This window comes from Scyliorhinus canicula, chromosome 14 (assembly GCF_902713615.1).
Source record: "Scyliorhinus canicula chromosome 14, sScyCan1.1, whole genome shotgun sequence".
NCBI classification, from domain to species: Eukaryota; Metazoa; Chordata; class Chondrichthyes; order Carcharhiniformes; family Scyliorhinidae; genus Scyliorhinus; species Scyliorhinus canicula.
The window spans coordinates 72,620,819-72,638,175 of record NC_052159.1 but is presented as its reverse complement, the minus strand read 5'-3'; the positions used below and the strand labels follow the sequence as shown (position 1 = coordinate 72,638,175).

General features: G+C 50.6%; 1 protein-coding gene across 1 annotated transcript in view; it reads left to right on the top strand.

Annotated features, from left to right (window-relative positions):
* Positions 1-17,357, top strand: part of LOC119977569 (interleukin-18 receptor accessory protein-like) — a 66,217-nt gene that overhangs the window by 24,237 nt on the left and 24,623 nt on the right. Inside the window, exon 5 of the mRNA XM_038818659.1 lies at positions 9,604-9,778. Coding sequence (XP_038674587.1) covers positions 9,604-9,778 — 175 coding nt within the window. The remainder of the gene's footprint in view (positions 1-9,603; positions 9,779-17,357) is intronic.

The window sequence follows — 17,357 nt, the reverse complement described above, 5'->3', positions numbered from 1 at the left end:
TGCTATGCATGCTACACTTCACTCAACAAACTACATCTGACCACTTTGCCGAGAAAGGAATTGATTTTACAAATGTCTCATAATCTCTTACTAACATTTGCTGGAAACAATTAGGAATATAATAGCTTACATGGGATTTACGTCTCTATGATGTGACCTACTTACTCATATATACATGCACACTGCGCCAAATCTACTTGGTACAGGGCAAATGTTTATCAATACATCTACATAACAACAATTAATTTAATTTACATAGCATCTTTACAGCAGTAAAACATAATTTAATGCCTTAATCAGAAATGTCTTCAAGGAAGAAAGAGGCTGCAAGGGGCTGGTTTAGCTTACTGGGCTAAATCGCTGGCTTTTAAAGCAGACCAAGCAGCACGGGTCGATTCCTGTACCAGCCTCCCCGGACAGGTGCCGGAATGTGGCGACTAGGGGCTTTTCACAGTAACTTCATTGAAGCCTACTCGTGACAATAAGCAATTTTCATTTCATTTTTTTTTCATTTCTAATGGTGGAGGTGCGGAAGACGAGAATTGAAGGACTGTAGATATCTCCGAGGCAGTATGCTTGAGGGAAGTGACAGAGATAGGATAGGGTCAGGCCATGAAGGGATTTAAAACAATGAAAATAATTTTTAAATCAATTTGTTGTGCAACCAATGTAAGTCAGCGAGCACAGAGGTGAGAGGTGAAAAGGACATTCTTTGAATTAGGATGCAGGCAGCAGAAATTTGGGTAAACGTTAATTATAATTATTACTCAGACAATACACAACGGAAATACGAAAACACCTGGATAGTCCAACGATAGGTCCATTGTATTTCTGAAATTGTTGTTTTCAATGCCGTCACAACTCTCCGCTTTAACCTTTGTTATTTTGAATCCGGTGACTTTAATTACTTCTGCTGTGGCCAGGCAACACGCATGTCTGTGAATTTCACCTTGGACATAAATTAAAACAGTGCTAGTCTTAATTAAACATCGCGGGCGGGATTCTCCGACGGCTGATGCCAGAATCGGGAAATGGCGGAGAATCGGTTGTGATGCCAAAATCACGGCGGGCGCCGATTTGATGCCAAATCTCTATTCTCCATAGAGTAAATACCATTTGCATATCATTAGCGGGCCTGACCCAGTATTCTCCAGGGCCTCCGCAATTCTCCGCCTCCGATGGGCCGAGTTCCCGACGGTGCAATTCACTTGGGCTTTTAAAAATTGTGAAACCGGCATCGTGGCTGATGAGGGAGAGAGAGAGGAGGTAGGACACAGAGAGGTACAACTGTGGGCTGCTGGGCCGGGTTGGCGGGAGTAGGGGGGGGGTGTGGTGATAGGGGAAAAGGGCCGAACGGCCGGGGTCACCCCCCACAGGACTGGGGCAGAGCCCAGGCATGGACTACCATTGCTGTGGCCAGCAAGGCACCCATATCTTGTGGTGCACCCGACTGACCACCCACTTTGGGATGCCCTGCGGCTGTACGAGCTGCAGCTGCTCAAGGAGGTGGAAGTTGCAGCAGCGGAGCATGCAGCAGTGGAGACTGCCCCAGAGGAACAGGAGGCAACCGCCCAGGATGGAGAGCCGGCTGCCCAACAGGCCGAAGAGGAGGAGGTGCCAAGGAGGCACCCCATGAGGCCTCATGTGCACCAGCAGCACCTGTCATTCGAAGACCTGCCAGACAGGGGATGCCGTCAAAGATTCCAGCTCAGCAGGGAGACGGTGTGACATATCTGCCAGATGATGGCACACCTGGCACCGTGGGGAAATGAGGGTGGGTGGACAGGACATGGGGTCCAGGCAGGCATGGGAGGCTGCACAAGGTGTGCGCCAGGCCAACGTGCATGGGATGCTCTGATCACCTCCAGGTTCACTGACTTGGGGGGGGTGGGGGGAAACCGGCCAGGGGCATGAACACTGCATCCCACTACCACACACCCTCAACCCGCCCTCCCCCCAGCCACCCCCTCACCTGCAACCCATAGCTGATGCAGTATAGGGTGCAGCCCCTGGGTTGGCAGTAACACCAGTTCTGGTCCATGGGATAGAGGATGATGACGACCTGCTATGCGATGAGCTCTGGTGCTCCACATGGCTGTCAAACTCCATCATCCACCAGGGTGATCCCTGCATGCGAGTTGGTCATTCCATCACATGGTCCCATTGGATCCCTGGGGTGACAGTAGTGGGGGTGGGAGGGGTGGTGCTGCCTGGGGGTGAGGGGGGGAGGTTGGGGAGCCCAGGCAGCACCCACAAGGTCCACCATTCCCCTCCATCCCGCGCCCCCTCTGGCCAACCAAAGCCAGTGCAGCCCTCATACCCACCTGACAGAGCACCGAGTCAGGTTGTAACAATCTGTACAGGTGTTTAATGTGCATAAATATTTGCAGATACATGCCTTAGTTCCTATAACTAAACTGTGCCCTGCATTCGTGCCTACTTTTTTTGTTTTTTCTGTTTCATAAATTTAGAGTGCCCAATTATTTTCTTTTCCAAGTCAGGGGCAATTTAACATAGCTAAACCACCTAGCCTGCACATCTTTTGATTTGGTGGGGGTGAGACCCATGCACAGGGAGAATATGCAAACTCCACACTGACAGTTACCTGGGACGGGATCGATCACCCATGCCAACTTAACTGGTACAGTATCTACCTTTCTGGCCTCACGGGCCCTAATGCTAGGTCTAGGTGGATCCCCAGACAGTACATCAGGAGTGGAGGCAGCCTGCTGTGATACCCGCCCTGCGACCTGGATCCCAGGGCATGGATGGGCCCGGCTACTGCTCGGGTGTCCCAGGTGGAATGGTGCAATCCTGTTCTGCCCGCTGCCCACGAGATGCACCAGGGAGAGGAGGGGCAGAGTTCGAGGTGCTGCGGTGTTCCAGCACATCCCCTGCAGGAGTCACCGGCACGGGCCCCATTATCTCCTCCACCCTCAGGGTACCCAGTGACATCCGGGCTACTCCATGGAATGGGGGTGTGAGCGGAGCTGTCCGATGAGGCTGCCCCACCACGTAGCTGTGCCAATCCTGGACACCCACTGTGGTCTCGACCAGAGTCTGCATGCTGGCGACCATGGAGCACAGTGAGTGGACCACTGCTGTTTCGGACTGCACCACATCACCTATTGACTGTGCTCCCACCTTCCGGGTCTGTGTCACATAAGCCAGTGACTGCGCAATCTCCCTCTGGGACTGGGCCACCTTCTTCTGTGTCTGTGCCATTTGGCCATCGCTTGGGCAATGCCACCGAATTCTCAGCCATGGACTGCTGTAACTGGACCACACGCAGAAGCACTGCTGCAATTTCCAGATGGCTCTCACACATGGCTGCCTGTGAGATGGCAACGCTGTCCTGGGCCTTGGCCCGCACCTGCACAGAATGCCCCAGTCCTTGGACATGCTGATCCACAACCGTAACCCTCATCCCCAATGTCTCCACTGCGGATACCACCCATGCAGCGTTGGCCTGTGTGGCACGCATGGTCGGCACCACCTCCTCCTCCTGCACGCGTTTGACTTTTCATCCAGCAGGTGTTAGATGCTCGCCGACAACACCTCATATAGACCCTGACTCTGTGACTGCATCTCCACCATTGATGGAACTGTTCGTTCCAGAAGGCTGAAACATGTCTGGACGGCAGCTAGTTCCTGGAGTCGGCCTGCCATCCGACCATCCACTCCCTGGGGGTGTTCCTACCTCCACCAGTTGTACCAGCTGGGTGGTGCAACCATCAGATAATATCCCAAGAGTGTCTTCACTCAAGTGCCCAACCGAGGTGAGTGTCTCTGGGATGGTGAGGGTATCGGAGATAGCTGTGACGGGAAATCGGTGTCATCCTCGAACTTGAGCTCCAGGGTGTCCTGGGTCATGGGTCAAGGGCTGCCAGCTGGATTGCTTTCCTCGTCACTGGTCGGCTCGCGGGGGGGGGCCCCAGCTGTGGCACTGGTTGGGGGCGGAGAACACCTGATGGACCTGCCTCATCATCAGCAGATCCTGCAAGACATACGGTATGATGCATGATTAGTACGCAGGCCGGGGGGTGAGCGTGATATGGGGGTAAAGGTGATGTTGAGGGTGAGGGTGGAGTGGGGGTAAGGGTGGGAGTGATTGGGAGGGTGGTGAGGGTGTAGTGTGGGGGGGATGGGGGGTTAGGATCCGCAAATAAGCAGGGTCTCACGTCCTTGCCCAAGGCCGATCTCCACCCCAGTGACCTCCCTTTCCTCCAAGCTACTGACCACGTCTAGGGCCCTTTGTTCTGCCACGATGAGGAGTCGCAGGTCCGGCGGTCCCCCTCCAGTTTTCTCCCTCTCCTGGAGGTTATGGGCGGCATTCTCCTGAATGGAGGAGTGGGGGGAAGCAGAAAATGACAGTGTTATAGGGCAGAGGGTGGATAGCTGATCGCTCCAGTGAAGGGCACCTGACCATGGCGGCCAGTATGGGTGCCAACATGTGGGGCAGGGTGGGGGTCCAGCCACCTCCTGGGTGCGGGGGTTGTGGTCAGGATACGGGTGTGTGGGAGGGTTTGTGTCAGGGGTACAGTGCTGCTTACTTATACTGGCCGTCCTGAGCGCCCTGAGGAGGTTGTGCAGTTTTTCCAGCACTGCTGTGCAGTCCAGACGGTGTTGCTCACGGCGCTCACCGCCTCTGCCACCTGTTCCCAGGCACGGCGAATGGCAGTGGGTGGCAGCCTCCTTCCCAGGCTGGGGTACATGGTCGTCTGCCTCTCCTTCGCCACTTGCAGGAGGGTCTCCAGCTCGGTGTTAGTGAATCTTGGGGCCACTCTACTTGCTGCCATACTGTTGGCGGGGATGGTGTGTGGAGGGAGCCATGTGTATATATGCGGCTGCAGCTTGTCATCGTACTTAGTGTCAATTGCGAATCCAGCGAATCCCACAGCATTTCTCATGGGAATGGATTGTGTTCCACGTGGCGCCGGTGCTCGCTGCTTAACAGTCGCTGAATCGGTCTAGGTGCGGCGCTAGTTTTGTTGTCATGGAAGTCCACGAATTCTCCACCAGCATCAACACTTGTCTCAGTAATGGAGAATCCAGTCCCACAAGGCTGATGATATGAGATAGAACTTGAGTACAAATCAAGGAACATAGAACATAGAACATTACAGTGCAGTACAGGCCCTTCGGCCCTCGATGTTGCGCCGACCTGTGAAACCACTCTAAAGCCCATCTACACTATTCCCTTATCATCCATATGCTTATCCAATGACCATCTGAATGCCCTTAGTGTTGGCGAGTCCACTACTGTTGCAGGCAGGGCATTCCATGCCCTTACTACTCTCTGAGTAAAGAACCTACCTCTGACATCTGTCCTATATCTATCTCCCCTCAATTTAAAGCTATGTCCCCTCATGCTAGACATCACCATCCGAGGAAAAAGGCTTTCACTGTCCACCCTATCTAATCCTCTGATCATCTTGTATGCCTCAATTAAGTCACCTCTTAACCTTCTTCTCTCTAATGAAAACAGCCTCAAGTCCCTCAGCCTTCCCTCATAAGATCTTCCCTCCATACCAGGCAACATCCTGGTAAATCTCCTCTGTACCCTTTCCAATACTTCCACATCCTTCCTGTAATGCAGCGACCAGAACTGCACGCAATACTCCAAATGCGGCCGCACCAGAGTTTTGTACAGCTGCGACATGACCTCATGGCTCCAAAACTCAATCCCATTACCAATAAAAGCTAACACACCATACGCCTTCTTAACAATCCTCTCAACCTGGGTGGCAACTTTCAGGGATCTATGTACATGGACACCGAGATCTCTCTGCTCAGCCACACTACCAAGAATCTTACCATTAGCTGTTCCTTGAACAAGCTTCACATTTCCCGTACCAGCCTCCCCAAACAGGCGTCGGAATGTGGCGACTAGGGGCTTTTCACAGTAACTTCATTTGAAGCCTACTCGTGACAATAAGCGATTTTCATTTTTTTCATTTCATTTCAATTGTGCCCATCCCCGCAGTTTCCCTCCCCATCTGATGCATCCTAAGTCTTGTCTCATCACATCATAATTGCCTTTCCCCCCAGATATAACTCTTGCCCTGCGGTATATACCTATCCCTTTCCATCACTAAAGTAAACGTAATCGAATTGTGGTCACTATCACCAAAGTGCTCACCTACCTCCAAATCTAACACCTGTCCTGGTTCATTACCCAGTACCAAATCCAATATGGCCTCGCCTCTCGTTGGCCTATTTACATACTGCGTCAGGAAACCCTCCTGCACACATTGGACAATATTTGATTAAAGATAGCAGAATGAATGCAGGAATCAAAATGATTGTTTGGGAATTAACACCATGGACAGCCAGAATTTGCGGTGTTTAGCCAAGTGGAGCGTTTCAGGCCACGCAGCAGTCTGAGTAGCAAGACAATTGGGCTCCAATACTTGCCCCATCCCTGATTGCTGAGTAACACACCCCCAGCCCTGATCGTGACTCCGTACTCAGCTGTCTGCTACTCCCAGTTGCTGCTCCAAACTGACGGGAACCAGCCCCGCTCCTTGCTTGTGCTCTGCACTGACCAAGCTGTGCATCTGGTTGGCTGTCAACTGGGAGACTGCAGCATTTCATTGAACTCGGCATTCCCAATCTTGTCAGATTTTCTGCTTAAATTCTGCCTTCCTCCACGTCCTTCCTGCCTTCCCGTTAGTATCGGGCCATTGTTTCAGTGACCAGTTCAATCACTGCAAGAATAAAAGATCAAAAGTAAATGTTGGTGGGGGCAGCATGGTGGCGCAGTGGTTAGCACTGCTGCTTCATGGTGCCGAGAACCCGGGTTCAATCCCAGCCTTGGGTCACTGTCTGTGTGGAGTTTGCACATTCTGCCCGTGTCTGCGTGAGTCTTACCCCACAATGCAAAAAGATGTGCAGGGTAGGTGGATTGGCTAAAAAAAAGAATCATGGGCTCTAAATGTATCCTAAAAAATGTTGGTTGAGGGACTACCAACTGTTAGCAGCAGTATCTCTGTTTGTTGTCTATATAGGCCATAGGATGCACACAGTGAGCAATTCTGCTGTATAATTTTGGACAGCATGGGCCAAAATAATATCCCTTGATCATGAGCTTTTCCACTTTTCACAGAATATTTCTGTATGAAACTTTAAGGTTTAACAGAGAATTTAAGCCCAAAGAATGCATGAAAGTTCCAGCATAATAATTGTTAATTCTCTCGACAACAAATCTATAAATATATTCATGTAAATGCCTTAAAGAAATGAATGTTTTTACTATGGATTATGTTCACTCATCACTCTAAACCATAGGAAAGCCGCTGCAAGCTCCCCACCCCTCCAAACCCCGCTGACCCAAAGGGTTCCACGCTGGCCTGCCATTGCCATTTGCCAGTTAGGGATTTGTGAATGTAAGGAATGTCATCATCGCCATCAATGATTAAAGAATTCAACTCTTCCAAGTTGCAGGTGGCAAGGGGTAATGCGTTTTATCTTCAAGTCTTTGGCAGATCTGCTAAAAATCTCATTCAACCACACCAATAGGACCAAATCACAAAATCAACTTGGTCCTGCCCACGGCAGCAAACTTCTTTCCTGCAGCCACAGTGGCTCTGCAGCCTCTGGCCATGCAACAGCCAACTCCTTGTTGGCCCTGCTGCCACTCTTTGCCTCACTTCTCCTGGCTTCTGGCTCCCTCCTCAACCCACACTCAGGGCTCCTGGCTTTGCCTCCAGAAGATGCTGCTCTCTTCACCAAAGGGCTGATGAATTCCTATTCCTGGTGCTCATCAGTACCTGCTGCCTGGAAGCCAGTCGGACATTGCCACATCAACCGTGGGACCCAGTACGAGTCACAGAATCATAGAATTGCTACAGCTCAGAAATGGCCTTTTGGCACACTGTGCTTGCACCGGTTTTCTGAACAAGCATCATAATGTCTTTTTAAAAAATAAATGTACTAATAATCACTTATTGTCACGGTAAGCTTCAATGATGTTACTGTGAAAAGCCCCAAGTCGCCACATTCTGGCGCCTGTTCGGGAAGGCCAGTACGAGAATTGAACCCGTGCTGCTGGCATTCTTCTGCATTACAAACCAGCTGTTTAGCTCACTGTGCTAAACCAGCCCTTGATTTAGAGTACCCTATTATTTTTTTTCCAATTCAGGGCAATTAGATTGGCCAATCCACCCACGCTGCACATCTTTGGGTTGTGGTGGTGAGACTGGGGCTGGGATCGAACCCAGGTCCTCGGTGCCTTGAGGCAGCAGTGCTAACCACTGTGCCACCTTGCAACCATCAAGCGCCATTTCCCCCATACATTTGCAGAGTGTTTTTATTCAAGTAATCATGTAATGACCTCTTGAATGTCTCAACTCAACCTGCCTCAACCTCACTTCCAGGCAGTGCATTCCAGACCCGAACCACTCGTTACGTGAAAAGTTTTTTCTCACATCAGATTTGCTTCTTTTTGCAAATCACTTCAAATCTGTGTCCTCTCGACCTTGATCCTTCTACGAGCGGGAACAGTTTCTTCCTATCTATTCTGCATCTCTATCCAATCTCCTCTTCATCTTCTCTCCAAGGTGAACAGTCCCAACATCCCCAATCTATTCTTGTAGATGAAGTTTCTCTTCCCTGGAACCATTCTTTCAAACTTCTTCTGCATTCTCTCCAATAAATTCACAACCTTCCGATAGTTTGACGCCCAGAACTGTACACAACACTCCAGCTGAGGTCTAACTAGTGTCTTGTAGAAGTTTGGCATAACCTCCTTGCTCTTGTACTCCATGTCTCAATTAATAAAGTCCACAACACTAAAAGCTTTATTAAATGCTCTCCCTACCTGTCCAATCACCTTCAATGATTTACGCACGTAAATCAGGACCCTCTGCTTTAGGAATTTGGCCAAAATTTATCAAATGCATCACCTCACACTTCCCTGCATTGAACTTCATGTGCCACCTATTTGCCCACTCCACCAACATGTCTATGCCCTTTTGAAGTTCTACGTTGCCGTCTTCACAGTTTACAATACTTCCTGTTTTGTGGCATCCGTAAACTTTGAAATTGTCCCCTGCACACCAACATTTAGATCATTAATATATATGAGAAAAAGCAAGGGTCCCAATACTGACCCCCCAGGAACACCACGGCAACCATTCCTCCAGCCTGAAATATATCAATTGACTATGACTCTTAGCTTCCTAATATTCAGCTAATTTTGTATCTTACTGAGTTGCTGCTGTCTCTGTCGGTTGCATGACATTGGGGAGACATTGCAACCTTCCCGTTGCAAATGGAATTTTGTGGTAAATTTTGATTTCTAGAAAGCCAACTGAATCCAAAATAATTTTAGCAATGTCCCATCTCTCTATATTAAAAAATGCCTCTACTTTACAAGTATTTTCTTGGTCGAAAAGCGCTTTGGAATATCCTGTGAGGTTAAAAGATGCTATTTATTAATGCAAGTATTTTCTTCTTTTTTGCTGAGGTTTGAGTGTAGATCTCACAGTTAGAAGGCAGTGCACAAGCCCAATTAGAATAATGATGATAATCGCAAAATAATATCTTAAAATCTATCGATGTAGCCTCCTGGAATTTACCATCGGCTTTCATTCTCTTCAGAATAAGAAAATAGTTGAAGAATATACCGAACGACCTTCTCTCAAGATCAAAGGTGGTCAAATCCATTTAAACACAATATATGATCTGGATTCTGGCAATTACACATGCATCTTTAACTTCATTCAAAATCACATCACGTGGATTGTGAAAAGAACATTTACAGTGAGAGTTGTAGGTAAGTGAAACTGTACCAATAATCTTGATTTGTTATGTAATTTTTATGAAGTATTAATTTTTTTTTTTAATTTTAAAATAAATTTAGATTAGCCAATTATTTTTTCCAATTAAGGGGCAATTTAGCGTGGCCAATCCACCTACTCTGCACATTTTTGGGTTGTGGGGGCGAAACCCACGCAGACACGGGGAGAACGTGCAAACTCCACACGGACAGTGACCCAGAGCCGGGATCAAACCTGGGACCTCAGCGCCGTGAGGCGGTTGTGCTAACCACTAGGCCACCGTGCTGCCCTTTACTGTGCAAAGTTGTGGAGGATGCAGCAGGCCGCCACGATGCGGGCGTCCCTCTCACCGCTATACTGGAGGTCCCCTCCAGAGCAGTCCAGACACCTGAACTGCATCTTCAGGATGCCGAAGCACCGCCCGATTTCATCCCTGCATTGGTGTGTGATCTCTGGATAGGCATCATCAGCCTCAACTACGAAAATGTCAGAAATCATCGAGTTTACCAGGACAAAGACATTGTGCACACTGCCCGGGTATCAGGTGTAGATGTGCATGATGCGCACCTGATGATCACATACCGGCTGCGCATTCATCGAGTCGAACCCCTTTTGGTTTGTGTAGAGCAGCCTGTCATCTGCAGGCACTCGTAGGGGACATGCATCCCGTTGATCTCCCCGTGGATCCAGGGCATTTCAGCGATAGTGGCGAATCCCACTGCTCGGGCAGCCTGGAGGTCTCGGTCCACATTGAAATGGATATATTGTACTGACTGGTTATATAGAGACTCAGTGACGGCGTGAATGTACCTGTTCACCGAGTTCTGTGAGATCCCGGACAGGTTCCCACTTGGCGCTCAGAAGGACCCTGTTGTAGTAATATTCAGATATCAATGTACATGATCAATGTATGTAAATGTAGTACAGTCATTTCAACACTAGATGTCTCACAGTCAGATACTATAAGAACCGGATTCCCACTCTTTTTAGTTATTTTGAGAGTGTGATCCAGAACAGTGAACAAGCAAGATATAGAATAGCTAGAGTGAGAGAAGTTAGAACTAGCTTGTGATAATAGTGTATAGTTATATAGTTATCTGTATTGTACTTTATTTCTTTATAGTTAGTTTAGTGTTGAGTAAAAGGACTCACAGTTTATTATTTTATTACTCATTAAAGAGTTCATCTGTCAACAAGAAGACTATTGGTCATTTTATCATCCTGGTGGATTCAAGCGTAATATATATATTTTAGATAAGACATTACTTAAAATATAACACCCATGGTGTAGAAGTTCACGCTGACTGTCACCTTGATGGCCACCGGGAGCGGGTGTCCTTCCCCATTCCCCGGCTGTGCCCAGTGCACCATCATATGACAGATATGCTGGAATGTCTCCCTGCTCTGCCGGAGTCTTCGACGGCATGCATGGTCTGGCTGGTCCTCGAATAACAGGCACTGCTGTTACACATGAATACTTATGTCGTGCCTCCTGGCACCTCCTCCTCCTCAGCCTGTTCTCCATCCTAGCCGGCTGCCTCCTGTTCCTCTGTGGTGCATTCTGCTGATACATGCTGTGCTGCTGCATGTTGTGCTGCTGCATGCTCCGCAGCTGCATGCTGTGCTGCTGCATGCTCCGCAGCTGCATGCTGTGCTGATACATGCTGTGCTGCTGCATGCTGTGCTGCTGCATGCTGTGCTGCTGCATGCTCTGCAGCTGCATGCTGTGCTGCTGCATGCTCTGCAGCTGCATGCTGTGCTGCTGCATGCTCCGCAGCTGCATGCTGTGCTGATACATGCTGTGCTGCTGCATGCTGTGCTGCTGCATGCTGTGCTGCTGCATGCTCCGCAGCTACATGCTGTGCTACTGCATGCTGTGCTGCTGCATGCTCCGCAGCTGCACGCTGTGCTGATACATACTGTGCTGCTGCATGCTCCGCAGCTGTAGCTTCCTCCTCCTCGAGCAGTAACAGTTGGTGCAGCTTCAGGGCATCCCCAGGACTGCGGCAAGTAGCAAGAAGCCAACCATTGCTGGTTGAATTCCAACATCCATTGTCTGCAGGGGGTGAAAAGCTAACATGTGAGCATGGATAGTACCCCTGTGCCCAACCAGGTCCAATGGGCTACACGGTGCCCCAGGTTGGCACTGCAGACCCTGCCCCTCATGTCCCCCACCCGCACTTCTGGCCCCATCAGTGCCCGGCACCAAGGGGACCCTGGCCCTGGTGCCCATCCCTGATGCCAGGGGTACCATCCGCTACCCTTGACAGCAGTATGCTCCACGATGCCTTCCCTTCCCTGCCCCTCATGTCCCCCACCCGCACTTCTGGCTCCATCAGTGCCCGGCACCAAGGGGACCCTGGCCCTGGTGCCCATCCCTGATGCCAGGGGTACCATCCGCTACCCTTGACAGCAGTATGCTCCACGATGCCTTCCCTCCCCCCCCCCCCCCCATAGGGGCTACAGTGGGCATTTCCCTTGAGTGGGCCACGTGATGGCTGTTTGGGTGGTGGGGAGTGTGGCGGGGGAGGTAGGCTGTGGTAGTGGGAGCTGGGATGTGGTGTTGGGGTGTGGGGCACCCATACGGCCGGTATCACTCTGCAGAACCAGTGCCAAGGTGGGTGGTCAGTGGGGTGCTCAGCAAGATGGCTGCCCAGCAGGCCGTGGTAAAGGCAGTCTGTGGTTGGGCACCGCTCCAGTCTCTTGGGGGGTCACCCCGGCCACTCAGTCCATTCCCCCATCCCTAACCACCATCCGGCCCTGGCAGGTCCCCCCTCTCCCTAGCCAGCCCAGCCCAGTGTTGTGTCTCTCTGTGTCCCACATCCTCTCTCTCCCTCAGCAGCCACAAAGCCGGTTTCACCACTTTTTAAACACAAGTAAACCGCGCCGTTAGGATTTGATCCATTGGAGACGGAGAATTGCGGAGGCCCCGCAGCATACCGGGTCAGGCCTGCTAATGCTATGCAAACGGTGTTTACTGTACATGTGTTCCGGTACGCATTGAAGCCAGAGAATTGTAATTTGCTATGAAATCGGCCCCCGCCGCAATTGCGGAGTCGGAACCGATTCTCCGCCCAATCGCATTTTGCCATTCCGCTGTCAGCCGACGGAGATTCCCGCCCAAGGTATCTTTTTTTCAGCTGCCACCAGCTCTGAAAGAGTTGATTAAAGTCTGCAGACTAATTTTTAAACATATATTGAATAAAACCAATCACTTCCCATATTTTTTTCAAATATGCCATCAGTATATAATTCAAACCCTTTCCAAATTGTTAATTTAGCTTTTCTTTTAACGTAAAAGACACATCTCCCCAATCTATACTCCGTTGCCGTTATCTATCGCTTGATCCCAAAAGCGCACAACATGCCCCTTTGGATGGAGTTTGGAGACTCTCCAGACGGAAAACCCAAACATCTTTTTCCTAACATCTAACATCAAGGTGTTCCCAGAACAGCGATTTTCACACTGACTTCTAAAACTTCATAGACCAAGACTCACAAGTCTCTTTCTTTCCTCAGGATAATCCCTAACTATCCGGAGCACAAATTTCCACACTAACTTATTCTAAATCTCATATTTCCACTTTGACTTCTAAAATGGATATTTCCACATTGATTTCTTCTGAAACTCATATTTCCGCACTGACTTCTTCTAAAACTCACATTTCCACACTGACTTGAGCACACATTTCGACACTGACTTTTAAAACTCATATTTCCACTCTGACTTCTTCTAAAAACTCATATCCCCCCCCCCTCCCCCCCCCACCCACCCCCCACCCCCTTTGACCAAAGGATTCCTCGAGGAGCCTTTTGTTACTGCCCACCTTCCACAAGGTGGTTTGAATATCCTTTCCCTATTCCTAGACTTTGGGTCCGAGACCCTTGGGACGCGATTCTCCGCTGCCCACGACGGGTCGGAGAATAGCGGGAGGGCCTTCCCGACATTTTTCCCGACCTCCCGCTATTCTCCCCCCCCCCCCCCCCCACGGCCGCCCCACGACACGAGTCGCTGCTCGCCGTTTTTTACGGCGAACAGCGATTCTCCCCTGGCCGATGGGCCGAGTTCCCAGGCCTTTACGGCCATTTTCACGAACGCAAACATACCTGCTCTCACCGTTTGTGAAAACGGCCGCAAAGTGCCGTCCCGGACAACCATGGCACCGATTGGCACGGCCGCACCATGGCCATGCCAAGGGTGGCATGGGCCCGTGATCGCGTGGGCACCGATCGCGGGCAGCGGGTCCGATACCCGCGCACTCTTTGTTCCTCCGCCGCCCCGCAGGATCAGTCCGCGGGGCGGTTGAGGGGCATGACGGCTCGCGCATGCGCGGGTTTGACGCATATGCGTGATGACGTCATCCACGCATGCACGGGTTGGAGCCGTCCAACCCGCGCATGCGCGGCTGACATTATCGTGCGCGTCAGCCGCTGTGATGCTTGGCGCGCGGGCTTAGCGACGGTCGCTAAGCCTGCGATGCCGTGCTTCACGGGGCCGCGCTGCTAGCCCCGCCCTGCGGGGAGAATCGGGTCCCGGGAGGGGGCGCGGAGGCTGCCGTGAAACACGGCCAGTTTCACGGCAGCCTTTACGACTCTCCGCATTTGCGGAGAATCGCGCCCTTTGATTTTTGTTCACTTCTATTCACTGTTTCTCTGCTAATTCTTTCACTCACTACTTATCAGCACAGATATGGAAAGCATGCCAGATTTACGTCAATACAAATGAACTTACCGACAAAGTTACTTCTTATCGAAGTCCCATCTGCCAATGCCTCAATGTTGTGCCTGTAAAACCTCAGCTACTTCGCCCGGTGTATTAATCAAACATTTTACACAGGTCCCCTATTTGCGAGCTGATCAAAGAACAAAACAGGTTCACGGTTTAACGCAATTTTATTCACAATTCTCTCACTCAACAAAGTATGACTCAGACTCACAGCTGAGCTTTAGGCTTTACCCGCACTTAGTGAAGGAGGCTGGCCAGACTACGATCACTTGGTGTGGATATCTTCTCTGGGCTTCGGAATCTAGGGTCCCGTCTTCTCGCGATGGTTGTGCTTGGGGGTCTCCCAGACTATCGCTGAGGATCTGTTCTGATGTTCCTTCCTTTATACTTGTCTGCTAGCACAGAGCCATTGGTTTATGCCCACAACTGGCTAGGGTTCCATTATTCCATCCACACCCCAACTCATTCATGGGAAAGACAGGATACTCCTGTTTATCCCGGGGGATTCAATCAAGACCCATTGTCCTCTGAAACACCCTCATCTGACCAGCTATCAGCTCATTAAGGAGTCTAATGGCTTCTTTTGTCTGTCCCTCGGCCTGCTGCAAAGTTGATCACCTGCGTCTGGAAGTTAGTTACATATTAATGGTCTTGTTCTTTTGTGTAAACGTGAGTGGGTAATCACAGAGTCACAAAGCAATAACAAGTTTATGCGTTGACTTGAGTGCACTTGCTGATGGCCAATATCGATTCCAGCCAGGGCCTCGTGTGACAGTTTCTGTTCGTGGCCTCTGTGTCCTGTCAGCTTGTTCCCAGTATCACATGTGTGCACAGTAAGAAGTTTTACAACACCAGGTTAAAGTCCAACAGGTTTGTTTCAAACACGAGCTTTCGGAGCGCAGCTCCTTCCTCAGGTGAATGGAGAGGTATGTTCCAGAAAAATTTATATAGACAAAGTCAGAGATGCTGGACAATGCTTGGAATGCGAGCATTTGCAGGTAATCAAATCATTACAGATCCAGGGAGAGGGATAATCACAGGTTAAAGAGGTGTGAATTGTCTCAAGCCAGAACAGTTGGTAGGATTTTGCAAGTCCAGGCCAGATGGTCGGGGGTGGATGTAATGCGACATGAATCCAAGATCCCTGTTGAGGCCGCACTCATGCGTGCGGAACTTAGCTAGAAGTTTTGGCGCCTTGGAGAACGCTTACCCGGAGATCAGAGGCTGAATGCCCTTGACTGCTGAAGTGTTCCCCGACTGGAAGGGAACATTCCTGCCTGGTTATTGTCGCACGATGCCCGTTCATTTGTTGTCGCAGTGTCTGCATGGTCTCGCCAATGTACCACGCTTCGGGACATCCTTTCCTGCAGCGTAAGAGGTAGACTACATTGGTCGAGTCGCACGAGTATGTGCCGCGTACCTGGTGGGTGGTGTTACCACGTGTAATGGTGGTATCCAAGTCGATGATCTGGCATGTCTTACAGAGATTGCCCTGGCAGGGTTGTGTGGTGTCGTGGTCGCTGTTCTGAAGGCTGGGTAATTTGCTGCAAACGATGGTTTGTTTGAGGTTGCGCCTCAAACAACCGTAAGGGTTCGTGAAACGGAGAATCCAGCACCGTGCATCAGATCAAAAAATAGCCTTTTGAATTAACTGGCTGCAATCCCCCAATTTATTATTTAATAAAAGAGTAAAGTGGCATTTCAATTTTAATGAGCATAGTCAAAGAAGGTTGTGCATTTACATCACTTCTACATTCCAAAATTATTGAAATAGCCGGGATTCTCCGATATCGCGGCCAAGTGTTAACGCCAGCATCAAAACCAGCACAAGCGCGCTGCCATCAACGGGCCTCAGGGCCCAGTAAATCTCCAGTTTTTCCGGGACTAGAACGGCGCCAGAGTGCTGTGCTCTGTTCCGGCGCCGAAAGCCGGCCCTGCACGGCTGGCGCGGGTCCGTATCTGCGCCGGCGCATGCGAGTGGTTGCTGTCTCCGCGCCGGCCCCCGCGCAACATGCCGGAGTCCTACAGGGCCCAGAGCGGAGAAACATAGGCCCCCCCCCGGAATGAGCGCGCCTGCCAATCGGTAGCCCCCAATCACGGGCCTGGCCACCGTGGAGGCTTCCCCCGGAGTCGGATCCCCCGCCCCCCCCCCCCAACCAGGACGGCCCCCCCCCCACCAGGACAGCCCACAGCAGCCAGACCGCCGAGGTCGCGCTGGGTGGGACCATATGTAAACCACGCCGGCGGGACTAGGCGGAACTCGGCCCGTTGGGCGCGGCGGCTGCGCGGGCGCGATTGCCGCCGATTCTCCGGTCATTGTAGATTTGGCGGCATGTCGTCGGAGCGCCTTGGTGGGATTCTCGTGCCCTCCGGGCGATTCTCCGACCCGGCACGGACTCAGAGAATCCCGGCCGATGAGTGTTCAGGTCTGCCTTAAGTGAGAAGCTTGGTGGGCATCAAACGAGCCTGTGGCAATCGAGCAGCTAACAGATTCCAGGCAGAATAAGCTGCCAGTAGATATCATCCTTGATCATTTGATTTTTTTCCATAAATTTAGAGTACCCAATTAATTTTTTCCAATTAAGGGGCAATTTAGCGTGGCCAATCCACCTAGCCTGCACATCTTTGCGATGTGGGGGCGAAACCCACGCAAAGATAGGGAGAATGTGCTAACTCCACATGGACAGTGACCCAGAGCCGGGATCAAACCTGGGACCTTGGCACCGTGAAGCAGCAGGGCTAACCCACTGTGTCACCGGGCTGCCCGATCATTTGATTTTTATTCTTTTGCTGCTAGAAGGTTGTATGCTCCTTATTTCTAACAAACATTATAATTACGCCAACATACC